The sequence below is a fragment of the Eupeodes corollae genome, chromosome 1, assembly GCF_945859685.1.
Source record: "Eupeodes corollae chromosome 1, idEupCoro1.1, whole genome shotgun sequence".
NCBI lineage: Eukaryota > Metazoa > Arthropoda > Insecta > Diptera > Syrphidae > Eupeodes > Eupeodes corollae.
The window spans coordinates 242,439,034-242,459,471 of NC_079147.1; the positions used below are offsets into that span (position 1 = coordinate 242,439,034).

A 20,438-nucleotide genomic window follows, 5' to 3' on the forward strand; every position below is an offset into this window, starting at 1 on the left:
TAAAAGTGATTCTAATAGAAAATACATATACTCTTTCTTGCCCGTTTCTTTAACTTGTAGGTACTAAGTATTTATTCTTTTATATAGTCGAAGGCAGGTAAATCATGTGTGAAACAACCTTAGTCAAGAATAATATTTTAAAGTCTCATATACAAAGTTACCAAAATAATACTTCTTGATAGACAGTGTAAAATATATTGTTGATTAAATATATCATATAAATGTGTACCGAATGCATTAATTTGGATTAAAGATAGGAATGCAATTACAATTTTGTCAAAATAATGCGCTCTTTCGGGCTCATGCATAGTAAAAATATTTAAAAAAAATATTTTAATATTCAAAATTCCACCCGAAAAATAAGTTTGTCTTCAAAAATTTAAATGCCATTTTATAAATAAAAAAACATTTCATTTTTCAAATTTTTTTTATGAAAATCGTTAGAGCGGTTTTTTTTTAAATTAATTTTTTATAAATAAAATTTTTCAATTTTGTTCTAAAAATATTTTTGGTACGCAGTTGTTTCGAAATTGTTAATATACGCTATACGTTTGAATTTCGGAAAAAAATGTTGAAAAGTTTTTGAGATATCGAATTTTGAAAAAATAAAATTCAATATTTTTTTAAAAATCCAAACAATAAAAAATTGCACTTTTGATAATCAAATATTGTTAAAGCAATATAAGAGCTTATTCAGAAAAAAAATTATTGAAATCGGTTTATAAATGGCTGAGAAAATTAAAAAACAAAATAACGGTTCTATCAGCAGTACCTTTCCTGAGCAATACAAAAATTTGTTTTTCTTATTAAAAGAAGCCAAGATAAAAAATAAAATTTTAGAGAAAATTTAAAGAAAATCTATCGGTTTGTTTTTGAGAAAATTCGAATTTTCGTTTTTTGACCAAAAATATTGTATGGTGGCCACTGTTAATTTTGATCTTAAAAAAAAAATGAAAAAAACGCCTAACGCGAATCTGCTCAAAACCTTAACTTCCAAGTTTGAACTCAATCGACCCAATGGTTTAGGCTGTAGGAGCGTGGACAGACAGACAAAACCGACCGGACGGAATCGCGGGACCCACTTTTTTCGACTTGTCTACCATCGTAATATCATGTTTGATTAAAATCTCGAGTTCGAAATTTTGCACGAATGCAAAACTTGCCATATAGTTCCTATATGTCGCAAGTAAAAAACCGTTAAATGGAATTTTTCCAAAAAATATACTTGTTTGGTATCACATTACAGTTTATTATATCAAATTTAATTCAAGTCTCTAGCGTTTTTGGTTCGTAAGATATTTAAGCCTAGTACATACTTCCTCGTGAAGTGAACGTTCGCCAGTGGAGAAAGTGAACTTTTGACATTGCTCACTGGTACACACTTGTGAGTACACGTTGTGAACATGAACAAACCAAATGTCAAAGCTTCACCAACAGTTCCCGTACATTTTGCACGTGAATTGCCCGTGAACGAAAACTCTCCACTTTGTTCTCCACTCAGCTTCACGAGCAAGTTCACGGGTGAACCAAAAACTGAAATTTGTATGGGTTCACGAGATGGTTCACAAGTATGTACTAGGCTTTAGGGTTAACCAAAATGTTCACCTTTTTTCCAAACTGCTATGGTAAAAAAACACCCACGCAATTGTCTTGAGAGCCCTTTCTTCATCTTTCTGCCTTATTATCTGTATAACAAAATTTATTTGAAGTCGATATCTCTTCTGGTTCTTGAGCTATGGAGGACGAAAAAAACGTCGCGAACGTACGTACACACGCACGCACAGACATCTTTTTAAAAATCTTTTATTTCGACTCTAGGGACCTTGAAAGGTCGAGAAATGTCAAAATTTTCAATTTGACAAATCGGACCCATTACAATAACTTCCTATGGGAAGTTAATAGGTGAATGCAGATGAAAAGCAAACAAAATCTTACTTTTTTGCTGAAAGGAACGTTTTACTTGTGGTCTTAGATTACTTCAACGACAACTGCAATATTGATGAGAGTTACATTTATCGACCGATAATTTAGATTCCACTGAACGCCAAATGTCAAGTAGCGTAACACTATCATAACGACTTTCGCAATGCTAACTTGACTGAACGACAATTGTCATATAAATAAAACGCCTGCTACAAAAGGAGTGAATATCTTGAAAACTTAAAAGCTTGCAGTGACAGTCCAATCACACAGTTGTGAAAATGTGACTGATATATTTTTATTTTGAATAAATGGTTATTTGCTGAATTAGAAGTAATAGATTGGAATGGAATTCAATGTCAAAGAATGCAGTTTTTTGTAAAATTAAATTCGAATCGAATTATTTTAATGAATACATAGATTTAAATCTTTTATAACCGTGCATTTAACGTTTACTTTGAACAAAACTTAACCAATTAATAGATTTAAACAATTCAAGATTATATGTCAAATTAAGTTAAACTTTAATTTTTAGGTTTCACAGATGTAATATTATGAGTTCTACAATAAAGCTTACTGTAATTTCTTTTAATCATTTGGTTGACGGAGTATCATTATTCTATCCTTGGTGTGTTATTTTATTCTCAAATCAAATAAACTCAATAACGCAATAAGGCATAATTAATTTCTTGCCTGGATTAAAAGCTTATTAAAACAATTTTCTGATTCCTTTGTTAAAAGAGCAGCTTTTGTAAAATTGAGTACATAAACTCTCTAAAACGGTCACCAGATCTGGTCAGCAAATTATGAATATCATAAATCCAGAATCGAAGTGTTGCTAAAGCTTGCGCTAATGGTATTAAGATGGGTTAATTCACACAACACAGACTAAAACTAATTGGGATGCCGTGTCTTGAGAGTTCTTATTTATGTTTTGTATTGAATAAAATAAATTAATAAATGCAAATATTGACTAGCGTGAACCAAAGAAACCTGAGAAATTTAACTGATTATATACCGTATTTCAAACTGTCGGACTAATTGTAGCATTTATAATTTCCTTTCGAAGATTCCGAAGAACTTAAAAATGACATTAAACTTACAACTATAACTGAACCTTTCTATGTTCATAGATATGGTCATAATAGACGGCATAATTCTTTTTGTTGCATGAACAAAAACTATTGGTATCAAATAATTGTTCTAAGTAATTGCGTGGAATTCCTGCTTTTTCCAAACCTAATCTGAAGCATCTTACCTGTCCTTTTTACTGCTCCGTTTGGTTAACAATTTCTCAATAAAATCAAAAATAAAAATTCTCATTTCCAAAGAAGATGCGTGATTAACTGCATTTATAGAATATAATTTTTATTTGTATGTTTTTTTGTTTTAATTAGTTTTTATTTTTATTTTTGTTTTTTGGCTAAGTTTGGCTCTTTAAGAGAAAACTTTCATAAATATGCAAAAAAGTATAAGAAATTAAGAGAGAGAAGAAAATAAAAACATCAACTTAATCATTAAATTCTTTTTTAACTCGAATTGTATCTCTGCTTGTTGCAGCATTCCCTAAAGATGATGATGTTGATGACGATGGTGCTACTCCTGCTCCTGCTGCTAATGTTGCAGCAGTTGATGTTGCTGATGATGATGCAGCATTTTCTACTGCCCTGGAAGCATTTGCTCTAGTAGATGATGATGAAAGGTCTGTAACCTGAGTTGATGATCCACCCCCAATGTTATTGGTTGCTGCAGCTGCAGCCATAGATAGCGGTATGGTAATATATTGATGTCCACTTCCATCTATGAAAAGAAAAAGCAAAAGACATCAAAATAGAGTGAGAGAGGGGGCGGGAAATAAAGAAATAAAAATCAACAAAAGTCTCAATTCAAAGAAAAACTTAATAAAAGTCAATCACATTTGGACCCAAAAATGGTGGCCAACCAGATGTCAACTATACGACCAATCATCGAACCGATTTAAGTACCACACCACCGCCCCTATGTAGCAACCCCCTCTGGCAGCGCACTGCACTGCACCTTACCAACGCAACGCAGCACAGCACAGCGCAGGCCATATGCAAGTTTTATGGTGGCGACAGTGCGCACAGAAGTTATGGACATCTTCGACATATTTGCGGATTAAATACATAAAGTATTGGCCGGTCGCGGTCGGTGGAGTCACCTAAATGCCTCACGCCGACATGTGTAATTCACCAAAAAGGAGCACCGATTCCATCGTCGTCTATACGCTCTATGTCACTAACCAGACCATGCTCGGACCACGAACGATATAAGCGGACGGAAAACTGGACAACAAGGCAGCAGAGCATGGTATGCAATTATTTGACTCGACTTAGCGACGACGACAACGACGACGCGACGATGGATAGACAGACAAACGCAGACGGGTGGATGGATGGTTGGACGGACGGACTTGGCATCATACGCGCGCGCTTTCATTTCAATTCTTCAACAACTACTCTGTTATTACTGCAGCAGCGCGCGACTGCGTAGGAAAATACGACTGCACTGCACCCCGACCCCTGACTATGCGACCGGTAGACGGGCAACGGGCAATGGACGCAGTGTGAGTTCCTTTTTGGGGCGCGATTTCAGAACAGTTCGTCCGCTTATTTGCCTTTCGGGAGGAGCATCGATCAATGGAAGCTCCTTATAAGCGTCCCCGATCGTTGATATTATTACGCAACCGGGGCCGTCGAACGGACTATACTAACATGGAGGTGCGGTGGCTGACACAGCGCGCGCGCCTTTTTTTTGTATGCAGATGTTTAAGGAAACCGAAACGGTGAATGAATTTGATTGAAATGGAAGTTCAAGATGTGTGAACCTCATCCCGATTTGGAAGATGGATTAAGTTATTAAACGAATTTGGCGTCGGCGGCGTACGTTGCGATGCCGCCGTTCCACCTTCCAAAATGGTGTTTTGTTTTGGATAGAAACTCACGACCGATGAGCGCTGCTGGTACACTGATGGTATACTAGATGGATCTTTGATACTTTCGGTTTCAATGAACTTCGCACGGTAACAAAGCAACGCAACGGTTGAAAGCTAAAAGGTGGTGATGGAGGAGGCATCATTATTTGTTCCTTACCTTCTTCGGTGTGCAGTTGCAGGTGGCCCGACTGAATTAGACCTAGGAGCACCTCCTGGGGTATGTTAGCTAGTGCTGATGCCGGATAAACAATGTTACTCGGCTGATTTTGGTTTGACGCCGAAGTCGACGATGCCGATGCTGATGACGCGGATGGTGCCGGTTTGAATACGTCATAGTAGATGGGTTCATTGTTTGTTGTCACTGTAGAAGATGAAGCAGCAACTGATTGTTGTTGTTGCTGCTGCTGATGCTGTTGAACTTGGAGTTTGGTTTGATTTTGAGAGTTCAATGGTGCGTCTGATGAAACAGTTGGCGGAGATTCAGTCAAAAGGGTTTGGGTGGCCTTCAAGCTCGGAGGTCCTGGCGAATCAACGTCTGAAGATTCATCTGATTCATTTCCCGATGACATTGGTGATCGATCATCCTATAGTTAAACAAAGAACAAAAAAATGAGACACACAAAAAATCACTTGTTTCTAATAAATTTAAAATTCTCTCGATTGCAAAAATTAAATAAATTATAAAAGAACAAGAAAAGCAAAATAAGGAATTGTTGTTGCGTTGCGTGATGCGTAGTCAGAAAGTCTAGTTGCACGCACGCATAGATGAGGCTGGGGCTGGGAGCTTCTAGGAGAACAAAATAGCCATTCGGGGCGAAACGGCAATCATCGTGCTTAAAGTGATGTTTGGAATCCTAATTAGATATCAAATTCCACGCAATGCGCCTCATAGATTCCTTTATATTCTTATACACATCACAGTTCAGAAACTTAGGTACAGGTTACACTTAAAAAAAGGAAGAAGTTAAATACGAAAAAGAAAGGTGTTGACTTTTAAGAACTTATAGTTTCGTAATTTACTTTAGTACTGTTATAAAATAGAATGGGCTTTTCAAACATTTATCGAGTTTCAAGAAGTTCAAGCAACATGACTAGAAGTTCTTCAAAAGTATATCGCTTAAAGCAGAAAAACTTGCCACTCGTAGAGTTTTAGGCGATGAAAACTTTATAAGTGCCTCACTTATGCGCCATTTTGTTATTAAATACCCTTTTCCTCAAAGCGTTAAGATTTTTTGACAAATTATCGGAATAATGTGGGTGTTTTTGGAGGAATTTAGGTATTCAAACAACTTTTACGCTATTTTGTTTTGTGTTATCTTTTTTTAAAGGCGTCGGACCTCTTTGGAAAATTATCAGAGCATTGGAGGTGTTCTTGGAGACTTTTAGGTATTTAAACAACTGGTCATATTTAAACACATTTTGAAGCCAAGAATTTGTATGCGGAAAATGTAAGTTCTTCAACCTTCGAATAGAATTTTCTCTTAGTGTATATCCACAGGGTACAGTCAGACAGACCGCTTCTTCTAATTATTGTTTGTTTTCGCAGCTTGATCTATTCCCGAGACCTCTTTAAAGAAAATACAACACAACACAGCAAACAAAAAAAAAATAAACATAATCAATAATTTATTTATCTTGAGGATTGCCAACAAGAATCTTGTTGTGGCTAAGAGATAAATAGATATTTGTTCCGTTTAAAGATGCCCTTATATTGCAGTAGATCTTTTTTTCTCCATAGTTTTCTCTTATATAGATATAGACTTTTATATAACTATTTTTTTTTTAAGTTTGTCTTTATAGCATTGTCAGATTGGTCTTGTATGGGAAATACGCGAGACGAGTACACGCATCAGGACAGGACTTGTGTCCTCTTTTATTAGGTACCTATATATATTGTTGGATCATCATCATCATAGAGTCAGTAGTTGATTCTATAAGTTGTACACCTGACAGTTGAGAGTTAGGAACAATTGGTAACAAAATATCATCATTGTACCTTACAACTGCACTTTCATAAGATGATCACAGAAATATGAAAGTCACGATTAACTTATCGGACAAACAATAAGTCTTATTGAAAATTCACGATAGTCAACTTGAAATTTGACCAAAATCGGTCATATTGACTACCGAAATAGTAAACCTAATAGTCAATAAAAGAATTTTCGATTTTCAATTCCCGGTAGTCAATATAACAAAAGAAGTAGTAAAAAGACTGACTGAAGACTGTATGACTAATGCAGTGTTCGTATTGACTACCGAAGTTTTAATTTCCTTTAACTAAATTTGTCATAATGGCTCTACAGTTGTCATATTGGCTACCGAGTTGTAAAAATAATTCGGATTCCGAAATTGACAACCGAAAATTGTTCTTTTCACTATCCCGGTCGTTGCCTAAAAATTTACTATTTTATTTTGACTACCAACGTAGCTAATTGAATCAGCAACAAAAAACCCACGACAGGCGTTAACGCTAACGAGCAAAATTTTTACATCTGGGGCTTGGAAAAACCATTCTTGCTCCTTATTGCCGAAAAGCCAGATCATTCACAGAGATTGTCAGTTTTGTGTGGATTGAAAAATGCACTTTATTTAAAAATTAGTCCGGGACCAACGATTTGGTCAATGGTGAGCTCGAAACCATCATATTGTAAAATTAGAGTAGTCGTAATTCGTAATTCGTATTCGTAATTAATGGACATATTTGCTCTAACTTGGAAAAATGTCGGTTTTGCACTTTTAGAACGAAACTTTGTTTTTGAACAGATACGAATATTGTGAATATCATAATTTAATTCAGGAATAAGCAACTCAAGTTTACATATTTTCAAAAACATTCAACATAAATGATAAATGTAAATAGGGAGTAAATGAGCAACAAAAGTAAAAGCGGACTGTTACTACCGCCAGTGTAAACCAGTCATCCAACATCGTGTAGACCTACGTGTGAACTTGCTCTTGGTCTCCGTGAATGTTGCTAGCTTTGATTGAATTTGAACGCATTCACTGTTCTGGAATGTGCGAAATTATTAAGAAGCCATTTTTAATTTCACATTCACAAGAGTAAGTAAAATTAATCTAAACAAACTAAATTGTATTAATAATTACTTCTTTGAATAAAGTTTTTTAAAGTCTTTCGAACTGGAAACAACATAATTGTTTTATGAGAGAATTCTGATAAAGCTTGGGAAGCCGTATATATTTGTCAGTCGCCAAGTGAAGTCGGCGACACGGACCTTAAACTAAACCTTGTGGAACACTAGAAATATTATGTTGTTGTTTTATTTTTCACTTGCTGATAAACTCGGCTTTATCCGCTTAAAAAATAAAATAAATCGGGTGGCGCAACAGTCCGTTTGAGAACTAGGGCCTAGTGGCTGACAACTCTCAACAGTTTTAAGCTGAATCCGAACGGCAAGTTTGAGAAAGCACTTTTCATGACAAGAATTACTCTTGGTGAATTTGTCAATTCCTCGCAAGAGGCAGTACCCGTGGAAAAAAACTTTAGGTGGCTTAGGCAGGGATCGAACCCAAGACCTCTCGCATGACAGTCCATCGCACTAACCATCATGCCACGGGTACTCGTTTATCCGCTTGGTTAAAGAAAATTAAAACTTCACATGGAGACATTCCAAGAGCAAGTTTACATAAGCTAGTTCGTAAACTTTTCACAATCAAAAGAAACAAGTCTATTGTTAAAGTTTTAAAGTACCACTTTTCTAGGTTCCCCTGCTACTTTTAGCGTTAGACCTTGCGCTATATTAATGTTTTTTTTTGAAAGCATTGGATTGTCTTGATTGATTGTTGAATGGAATATCTAGAAGTGATACGTGGCGAATTCACCTTTATCAGTGGTCAAGGACAATCCGTGATTGACATCGGAACAATAGCGGGAGATTGGCGGACTACGAATAATACGAACTATTAAATCGTCAGCTCCGTTACCTAACAACAACCCCAACTCACGTTTTAATCTTAGAAACGTATAGTTCTTTTGTGTATCTTAAATTGTTTAGATCCACAAACTCTTTAGTTTTCAAAAATATTTACCTACATGTCAACAAGGAATACAAAAAACTATGTACACCGAAAAAAAACGGATTACCTTAACAACCTAGCAAAAAACTCACTTACTGCAAGAACTCAAAAGGAATTTTGGAGCAATGTTCGCGAATTGGGTGGACGTAATAGAAATATGGTGAATACTCTCGGAGTTGAGACACTTGCTGCGCATTTTAAAACAGTTTCGTCGGCCGATGAGTATCAACATTATTTCTCCTAGGCACTTCCCAACTTCACAGTCAGTGAATTAGATAGTCCAATATCTTCGAGTGATCTGGAAACAAGTTTGAGTAAGTCGAAAAACAACAAAGCTCTAGGCATAGACGGGATTCCTGTAGAGTTTTACAAAAACAGCACTGATCAATTTAAATACTATCTTGTGGAGAACTTTAAAAGATTATAAAATGATACTTATGTGCCAAAAAACTGTTATTTTGCCATCTTTAAGAAAGAAGATTCAAATCTTGCGGAAAACTATAGAGGAATTTCTATTCTTACCACTATGAGGAAGATTTTGACTTCAATTCTGTACGAAAGGCTCACTAAGTGGATCGAGAACACTAATCGTCTAAGCAAGTTTCAAGCTGGTTTTTGGTCGGGCTTTTCAACGATGGATCGCATTTTTGCACTTACAAAGAAAACTTCCACGAAGTCTATTGAAAAGAAAAAGAAATTGTATGCTTGTTTTGTAGATTTTAAAGCAGCATTTAATAAGGTCAATAGACAGGCTTTGATGTATAAGCCCTCATTACTAGGGATCTCCCGAAAATTGCTGATGATGTATTTTAAATTTTTGGAGTCATCAAGCGCCTCTCTATGGGATGGATCAGAGTTTGAAACAACAGCGGGTGTTCAATAATGTTTGTCCAATAATGTTTGCTTTGTTTATCGACGATATCTGTAAGGAACTTCCGGAAGGAATACTCTTTGCCGATATCCAAGTGAAAATTTTGCTATACGCGGACGATTTAATTGTACAAGCTGGAAATCCTTTCACTCTGCAGCTACAAAAAAACAGATTGAACTCCTTCTGCGAGAGGTGGGGCTTGCATGGTATCACAATTAGTCACTCAATAGTGAACGTATTAACGTAGTACAAGAGTTTAAAAATCTGGGAGTTTTGCTTACGCATAGTTTAAATTTTTCTAAGCATGTCAAACAAAAAAGCAAAGAGGCTGAAATTGCGTTGAGTTTATTATGGCCAAAGTTTTTTGCCGATCCAAAAATCAATCTTGTGTCTTGTATGTGCAACGGTTTTCAAGTTTTTGAATGCTTAGCTATCGAGGAGTTTGAAGCAATTCAAAGACATTTTTTCAAACGCTTGTTAAGATTAACTAATCAAACACCAAATTATGCTATTTACGTGGAGTCTGGCGTAACGTTAATCTATACTCAAAACCTCAAAACGAACTCGGATTATTTAATAAGATCGATGAAGAGAGATGAAAGAAGCCTTAATAAAATCATTTTGATAAGACTACTGCAATCTAATGCCACCCCTTATAAAGAATGGAGTCACCTAGCTATCTCACATGAAGCTAACTTAACTTTATTTGAGTCAAATGTAGATCTATGGAGCTCTATGTTTGCAAAAGTTACTGCTAAAATTGATAAAGCATTGTCAACATCCTCCAGGAACACCTAAAGGAACCTCCAACACCAATAACCATCAGAAGCTAACTGTTTCAATAATGAGATATCGACCGAAGCTATAAGTTATATCTTTAGAGCACGAGTTGAAATTTTAATTCTTAACTATGTGCCTCATCGAGCTGATCTTTCACAAATTTGTAATTTATGTAACAGAAGAGAAATGGAAGATATACATCATTTTATCGCGGTATGCCCGAAATTCGTCGATTGCATTTAAATGAAAGCCATCTCACTTTAAACAGATTTCATGAGATATTAAATGGTTCGCAAGGATGGTCCATTCTATATGAATTCTGTAAGCACGCCCTACATCCTGAAAAAGTTTCCCAACGTAAAGTCTAATCATTCGGCCAGTTAGTGTTCCAGGATAATTTCATTTTAAGAGACACCTAATGATAGGCAACAATGATTGGTCTTAAAACAAGCAGCATCTAATGATATGCTACTGATAAGTGTTCTAAAAAAAATATCTAGTTACAAAATGTTACCGGCGGATCTGCTCCAATAAGCTGTGAATGAGATATTTTACAGCCGTAAAAAGCAGCGGAAACCACTCTTCAGTCTTTTAACTACCTCCTCGCAAGAAATCATGTCATAATAAAGCTAAATTGCAACAAGAAGAACGGACAAACATACAAACAAGCAAACTGACTTTCTCAATTATATTATCAGTATAGTACAAGTGAGCATTTAATATTGCAAAAGTATTGACATTTTAGTGCCTTTAGTTCGAAAAAATTCTATTTCCAGACAACGTTAATAATATTCAATCAATGAATACCCAAACTGATTCTCATAAGATCCACTGGTAGAATAAGATTATTTTAGTTACTTTCATAAAAAAACAAATTTTTTTAGTTGAATTTTTAGCTTGATGGCTTAGAAAAAAAAAACAATGTTTTCTTGAAATGAAATAAAACTTAATCATACCAAAACTATTGCTATCACTTATTAATCAATTAACTTAATGTCTTCTTTAAAACCGTTAGAAAATAACCAAAGTTGATAATCATTATGGTTAAACCAAATTGTAAGGGTCATTCTACATAGCAGTTAGGCACCACATTATTCATTCCATAACACCCGTTTTCTCTGTGACGACGCGACCAACGAAGTGACAGTTTAAACATATCTCTCACTCAAATCCTTCTTGTTTTTTTTTTTTAACGATTTAAATGTCCACTGCCGCATGATGCGTAAAACTGTCTACAAAATTATTTAGATTACTAAAATAATTTCCTCAAATTTGTCTTTTTTGTAGCAAAAAGAAAAATTAGTTTCTCCTTTCAAACAAAATCCTCTTTAATGGGATCAAATAAACACGATTTTAATATATGCAGAGACATTTCAATTGTCCTGCGACGCAAAACGACCGTCCCAACGCTACTGCCACCCAACGAACCACCAAAAACCTCTCCCTTAACATCTCCAGTAGTCCATCAGATTCAATATCGTGTGAATGTTTAATATAAAATCTACGTTCTTCTATTTTACAATAATGTAGTATGTCCTCGACAAAGGACCCTCTCCCTGGAATTGGTGCTGGTCCTGTTGATGGAACTGGAGCTGGAGCGAAAGTATTCAGTTTCGTGAAATGTAGACATAAAAACGCATTTTAATGCGAGAAATTCTTGATGGGACTTTCAAGGCTCTTTTGGGGAGAGTTTCTATGTACTTTTTGATATAGATACGAAATAAATGAATTCATCCATGACTCATGAAATCTCTTTATCATAGAACATCGTAGAGCGGCGGTGGTGGTTGGTGTCACTGTCCCTATAGGACCAAGGACATAACAATTAAATTCATTAAATTCACACTCAAGAGCTTTGCCAATAAAATTCCATAAGGAATGTGTCACGAGTTTGGTAATTCTATGAGAACTGCGAGTTAGATGATCCACAGGCAAATCCAAGAAGTAAACTTTCCCAAGACCTAGAGACTGCATGTCTGTGCTTAGATGATGTGGTAGAAGCATTCCTGGTGCGGCCACACTACATCACCATCACAGTGAGTTCCTACCGGCACAATGCCATAAATGTAATTTACGCGGGCATCCGCGATGGCAGACTTCATGTCTTCGCTTCTTCGGCGGTTTTTGGTTCTTTCGTTCATCGCGACGCGTCGCATGGGTTGTTGGATGTTTAAAGTCGTTTGGTTCGTTCGTCTCTCTAACTGCGCATCTTCAGGGAATTCGAGCTATTTCTACTATACTCGTATCTACCTTCAAGACCAAGAGTGTCTTGAGTTGTTTTTGCTGTTCAATTTTGTGCTGTTGCTGTTGCTGCTGCCCCTGCTGCTGCCAATGATGGTCTGGCCTGGCCACTCTGTCACACACAGCAGGAGCTATACAACAGAAAGAGATTCTAGGAAAATCGCAGATCAGGAAACAACTCACTTTTTGTGAGGCGCGTTGGCATGATCGACGAATGCCATATACGATGGGAACAAGTTCGCGCACTGCTTCCAACAGAAGCCGCATTATCCATATTGTTAGTCCTATGACTATCCATCAAGTAAGGAGGGGGTGCTGCTTGCTGTTGCTTCTTCTTCTGTTGTTGGCTTCAACTGGCTAACATTTTCTCTTGAGATTTTTGTTTTTGTTGGCCTCAACTTAACTTAATATAAAATTAATATAACAATCACATCGCCACCGCAGGAACACTCCTCGCCCAAGATTCCGCATCCATTCCACATCCACATCATCAGCAATCGTATATGCAGTGCAAAACGCGCGTACGTTTGCTGCAGCAGTAGCAACAACGCAGTGGCCGGCATTCTTTCGGAACTATATGGGATGTGGTTGAAGGTGCATGGCATATGTTTTGAACGATGATGTGTTGTCGTCGCTATGTACGCAGTGTATCAGTTCGATTCGAATATAGGGATGGTAATGGACGTGATCCGAAAAAGGCTTCTTCAAGGTGGATCACCTAAATAGACATCCGACGGATCTACCAGTTAATAGATTTACCAATTCAACAAACCAACCAGCCACAGCCAACCCAGCAACGTATCATGTTAAGTGTTTTAAGTTTTTTGTAAAGTCTTTTTGTGGGTCTCATCAGCACGTAGATTGTCAATATGAAATAGCTGGACATACAGTGGTTCGTAGTTAATTGATGAACGAATAAAAAATTATTGAAATATTGATTGATCAAAATAAAAAATCCAAATGCCATGAAGGCGATCCTTGGAAGATAAACCTGGATTCTATAGGTTTAGTGGAAAAGATTTTAAGGCACAATTTCTGTGTCATAATGTCACTAAATGACGCCGGCTTAGACAATTTGTTATCCAGTGACATCAGCTACTTCAGAACATATGGCGTATGATAAGTCAAGTATCGTTCAATCAATATCAATACTAAGCATTAAATATTTTAAGCTCATGCATATACAATAATGAGTCCTATTGCCTCTCAGTCAGTCATTAAGTGAAATTTGCTTTATCAGAGTGTAAAGTGACTTCGGTTAAAGAATTATTTAGAGACATTTCCTGCATTAGATGATAAATCAATTGATATCTTTATTTCAGGAATGACATTAGGTGATGATCACTATATTCATCACTAACTAAGTGGCACCTTCTCTAATATGCCACTATTTTTCTTTCTAAATAAACAACAAAATTAGACCGTTAAAAAGTGACGGCGACTATCTTAAGCTGAAGTTAAATGACGTCTTCATCCTACAAATAAATATATCTAAGAAATTTGAAGGTCATTTAGTGGCATAAGTAACCCTGTAAAATTATTTGAAGTTTAAAGACGAATGACATTAAATGACACTCGCTGGAATAAATGATATCTGTGATTTTAAAACTTCTACTATCATTTTGACGTATTTGGTATCTCATGTGGCAATAAATAGTCCTATTTTATGTATTTAATTGACGTCTGGTACCTTAGAGTAAATGGCGTAGCTTTCGGTCTCCAAAGTTATGCAATTATTTATGAATGGAAATCAATTAACATTTTCTGTCTAGAATTAAAATTAAGAGAGGTTCACTACAAAATCAGAAAGTAACTGAGCAACACCTTCAATTTACTGTAATTTTGGGAAAGCTCCTAAGTGAAGACTTCTAAGGATGGATTAATGTGATATATTATCTCAGAGTAACGAGTGTCATTTAGTGACTTCATCTACATATTTTTAATGACATTGAAACGATATTTGCTATTTCTGGTTGTTGGACTAAGTACCATATGTTTCATGTTTTTCAATAGGCACTGAGAGATATTGGCGCTCCGTGGAGGCCATTCTGTTTTGGTGAAATCTGTCAATTTTTTTTTGTTTAGTATTCAGTTCTTTATGCCAAATCATCATGGCAAGTTACACCTTTGAACAGCACGTTCAAATGATAAATATTAATTATCAAAATGAGTGTTTGTTAACGCAAACGTTGCGCAAATTGCGGTAGACTTGGTGGCCCTTCACAGTCGACTCCTCAACGTTTAAAGGCCAAATTTGAGACGAACGGTTAAGTAAGCAATCAACGAAAGATCGGCCAAGAACCACGCCGTGGTCCGCGAACGTGTACAGCAGAACCCCAGGCAGTCTATTCCTCGCAGTGCACAAGAACTCGGCCTTTCGAAGACTTCAATGTGTCGAATTTTGCGTCGGGACTTGGGCGTACACCGGTACAAGATCCAACTGACGCAAGAGCTTAAAGTTCATGACCATAGACAACGCCGCCCTTTGTTCTCTGACTGGCATTCGAATCGTTTGGAAGAGGACCCCAATTTTGGCCGAAAAATCATCTTTAGTGACGAGGCGTATTTTTGGACGAAAGGCTGTGTTAACAAACCACGCAAAGTTTACCAGCTGATAATGCATCATCAAAAAGTTACCGTTTGGTGTGGATTTATGACCGGCGGCGGCGTTATTGATCCGTAAATTTTTGAAAACGAAGTTAGTGAGCCAGTCACGGTCAAAAGCTGGTGCTAAATAACGATGATAACTAATTTCTTGTGGCCCAAATTGAACCATGTGGACCTAAACGACATGTGTTTCCAGAAGGACGGCGCTACGTGTCACACAACAAATGCCACGAATTGACATTTTCAACATCTACACGCCCTAATTGAACCCTTTATAAGTATGCAAGTACTTAGAGAGTAATATAATGACTTCCAACATCTCTGATAGTAATATAGCAAATTTTGCCTTCTCACTCACTGGCTATGTCAGTGCTCATGTTTGGCTAGAAAATTGCATCCCAGGCTTTCTGAACGCACTTTTCGTAGCTGAAGTGTCCGCTAGGGATGTACTTGAGGACTTCAACTCTCATTTTGATTGGTATGAGTGCTTCTTGTGCTTTAAATATGAATCCGCCATATATTACCAGCTCTTCTCTAAAATTAAAATAAGCCCTAACAAGCATTGGTGGATAGTTGACGTTTTGCATCTGTCATATTTTGATTATGACTTTTAAGATAGTTACTTAGGGTCTGCTCCCATTACACTATTAAGTGAAACTTAAGAAGAAACTGGCTAAAAACGGATTTTTTTAATGCAATTCCGTTTCATCAAATGTCAATCAATGACTGAGTCTGCAAGTATTTTTTTCAACATGTCATTAATTGACTAAAACAATATACTTAAATCAATCAATATTAACACATTTGTACCACTGTAGGGCGAATGGAAAGTATACAACAATTCGCAAAAGGTTTTCTTGAATTCTGTTCAGTATTCAGTTTATGTAACACACGCGTTTTTACGCTTTGTCACAACTTGCAGTTGAGAATTTTTATCAAAACCATTTCGAGTGCAAAGTAAAATGGCAATTTGCGGAGATTCCTTCCATTTCTTTCTGTTTTGTTGCTGTTGTTGTATTTGCAGCTGTTCTGGTACAGCAGGCGAGGCGTAGAGATTGCTATAAGTTAAGTTTTAACGAGAAGGAGGATTCAACATCAACAACCCAGCATCTCAAGAACAGCACTGATCATCGCGTCAGTCGTATGCCAAAGTTGTAATGTTCGAAATACAAAAAAGGACTGAATTATTGTAACCGGAGCTGGCCTGCCATCGATGGCATCACCCGCCGTTTGAGCTATTTTTCTTTTTCCATCAAACCATCATCTCACCAACCATCACATCAGACATCGCACTATAGTCGTCGCGTCGTCACTGGAATTGGCATTGCCATAGGACAGCGCAAATGAGTGACATCTTTGGAATAGGGTCAATGATCAGGCGCAGACATTATGGCGATAGATGATGAGTTTCACGGCACAGAGAGAGAATCTTTCTATACCCACTTTGACTTTGAGATACGTGACGTTGCTCAAATTGGGTTTGTGGCGGTGCAGTGGTGCTGATGGTGGGAAGGTTCGTGTTTTTATTCCATCTCGCTGGCTTTTGAAAGTTTTTGTTTTTCAACTTCCTGAAAGAGGACTTGTTTAATGTTCCTATTTGACAGATCGTTATGATGTTTTTGTGTTTGAGAGAAAAAATTGAGAATAGTAGAATGCTTCCTGTTTGGGATTTATCGTCACACTTTTATTACAAACATGTCCAAATATATTGATGGGGAGTGTTGCTTTTTACAACCTTTAATTAGCCTTGTATGCGATGCAGTTATAGGAGGAAAGTAAGCCTAAGGCCATATTTATGCCAAAACGTAGATATTTTTTTTCGCTTGTGGTTTAGTTTGTTTAGAAAACTCTACTTAGAAATAATTGTTTACAGATGGATACAGTTTTTGGTCAACTAAAGAAGCACTTAAGTCCAGTTTTGTAGGATTTGATGAGGAGCAGAAGACAATTTATAGTTAACACAAGATGCTCCCACTCCACCGGACAAATATATATTTAATTGACGGAAAACAAGCTGACAATTTTGCTGATAGAAAGATTGATGGGATTTAGAAAACATCAATCAAGTTAGTCCTTTTTTGAAGGTTCTTCACATTTTTTTTTCGAAATTTCGTGCTATAGATTATTGAATATTAGTGTTTAAGTATTAAAGAGAGTAAGACAGTGGAATTTGCGTGTATCTTACAAACTACAAGTTGGACCACGTCCATAAAGATCAAAAAAGAGGCACTGATAACTTCCCATTTGTGTCCTTCTGTCAACATTACTAAAAGTTTGCTCTCTAAAAACCTTTAGATCACAGGGGCTTTAAAGTGTGAAGTTAAAGATAAAATGCAAATTAAGTGTGGACAATTAGTGGACAATATTAATATTCAAAAAATGTGTCAATTTTTTACAAACAATATAAATATAAACACACATATTTTTGTCCTGATCCTTAAGTCAAAAACATTCTTTATATTTTTACAGAAAGTAGACGGATATGTTTTAAATATTGAAACAAAGTGATTGAGCTGATGTGTAGCCCAAACACTGCGTTTTCGAAAAAAAAGTTTTATTTTTATTAATATTTTCTTTTTATAGTTTAAAATTATATATTCCTCATTTTTACTCTTCTCTAAACATTTATGGCAAGAAATTCCGCATATTGCCAACTTATATAAATTGTAACCATTGAGATGCGGATTTGGAAAAAAACTAGGGAGTTTGTTACATCGGTAAACCTGGTACTGATAGTTGGAGATTTAAATGCCAGGATCGGTAACGAAGGAGGAACAGAAAATTATCGAATTGGTATGAGCAGGTGAACGAAATATGCAACGAAGAATGGAAGGAGTGCAAAGTTGTTGGATCTATGTAATTCTTGGGCTCCGGATCCAAAACGGTACCAGTGAGGGAGACAACCAAGGTGATTTCACATTTGTTGAGAAACAGGGTAGCTCTATTATATATTATAGCTTGGAAAGAGGTGAATGGAGCTCACTTATAACTGATTTTGAAGTTCAAAAAATAAACTATTAAGATCATATGCCGCCTTAAAACTTATGCCCAAACTAAAATGGAGGAAAACAAAGGCCACAAATTACAGAACAAAACTAAATTTACTCCTACTATCCGAGGAAAATTATATGTGTTTGAGCAAAATTGAATGATTCATAAAGGAGGCGCACAAGGTGCCAACAAATGCTTATCGGCAAGAACAAAGGAAATTTAAAGAACCTTGGTTTGATTCAATTTGTGCGCTATCGAGAAAATTATCATTTGCTTGGCTTAATGAGTTTAGACGTAGTAAATATTGATATATGTATGCGAAAAACCAATATATAGAACACAATAATCAAATTTATAATACGCATTGTAAAAAAGAGTAAACTAAATTATGAAACTGAGGCAGAAAAGCTAGCTAGATGTAGTAGTCCCTCTAAATTTTGGAACTGGGCACGAAAACTAAATGGATCGAAATATATTATCAGTCGTGGATTAAATACTTTTAATCTACGAAATCATTTCAATCAACTGCAGAACTCATCAAAGCTGGACCCAGTCATGATCTACTATGCCCAACCCTATATTCATGACGAGATTTTAGACAATCAATTTAGGCAGTTTCCCAGCGGTAGGTGCAGACAGGATACCAGCGGAATTCTACAGATGGCACTGACGAACTGATTAAGAACTTGGCAAACATATATGATCGAATTTTTGAAACTGGAATCATCCTTCAGCAGTTAAACGATGCTTTGATTTTTCCGATACACCGAAAAGGCAACATCGAAGATCCAGCCAACTATAGAGGAATCTCTTTTTTGAAAGCTTCCTATAAAATCTAATAAAGCGACACGTGGATAGACTCGAATAATTTATTATGTGAGTCTCAAGCCGGATTCAGGTCGGGTTACTCCATCTTATATTCGTTATAAGGAGCATTGCTGAGTCTTTTTTTTTGTGGATCTTAAAGCTGCATTTGACTCAGTTGATGTTAAAGTTGTTTGGATTCGGGATGTCGTTTAAGTTTGGAAAAGTTATTTAGACCTTGTACGGAGACACGATAGCAGCGGTATGGAATGGAAAGGAGGTATCTGAATGGTTTTAGGCGCGGTCGGGAGTAAGACAGGGATGTGACCTCAGTCCTTTCTTGTTCGCACTATTTATAAATGACATCACTGACGCATTACCAGGAGGTGTTAGATATGCTGGAGAGGTCATTAAAGCCTGACTCTTCGCAGATGATATGGTCTTGCTGGCAAACTTACAGCTATCCTTACAGCTTATGATAAATCGACTTTCGGAATACTGTAGACGATGGAGCTTGGTAGTGAATCTGAACAAGTCAAAAGTGAAGGTTATCAATAAAGGTGGAGGAAGGTTAAGCTGAAGTGAACAATGGTACTTTAATCATGAGAACATAGAAAGAGTGAAAGAATGCAAATACTCAGGTGTATATTTTGCCCAAAACTTAAGTATGGAAAACACCTCAACAAAAACTTCTTAAGGCTCAAACCGCGATTAACGTGGCATGGAGAGAATGTTTCAACAACAAAAACATTGCGCATAGCAGTAAATATAAAGTTTTCGAAGCAGTATCCCAATCAATCCTGCTTTACGTAGCTAAAGTGTGGGGAGCAAAGAAATTTGAGACTCTGGAAAAACTCTTGAGATTTTATTTAAAACGAACATTCTGCCTTCCTTCATGCACCCAAGTCGATTACATTCCGAAAGTACTGAATATGACCAACAATCGCTTACCAAAAAAGCAGCTTTGGAAGCGATACAAAGCAAAACAGGATGGGTTAAAGGGTGGATTGGGCTAGCAGAAGATACAGGTGTAAATTAAATTAAATAAAATTAAATCGTCACTGTACCAGGCAATTAGGCGTCTGGATGAACATTTTAGAAATGTGTTCACAGAACAGGCATCCAGTTTACTTCATCGGATGATCTATAGCAGGCTGAATTATAATCTTAATGAAAGAAACTACTTCCAGGACAAAAGTATGTAGAGCAAATCTCCAACATGTTTCGGCT

The 20,438-nt window shown here is 36.5% G+C and overlaps 1 protein-coding gene across 1 annotated transcript in view; it reads right to left on the reverse strand.

Annotated features, from left to right (window-relative positions):
- Positions 1 to 3,299: 3,299 nt before the first annotated feature.
- LOC129953881 (serum response factor homolog) overlaps positions 3,300 to 20,438 on the reverse strand; it is a 220,768-nt gene continuing 203,629 nt past the window's right edge. The window contains exons 3-4 of the mRNA XM_056067408.1: positions 5,034 to 5,460; positions 3,300 to 3,720 (exon numbers count right to left, since the gene is read on the reverse strand). Of these exons, the coding sequence (XP_055923383.1) occupies positions 3,431 to 3,720; positions 5,034 to 5,460 (717 nt within the window). The 3' untranslated portion in view covers positions 3,300 to 3,430. The remainder of the gene's footprint in view (positions 3,721 to 5,033; positions 5,461 to 20,438) is intronic.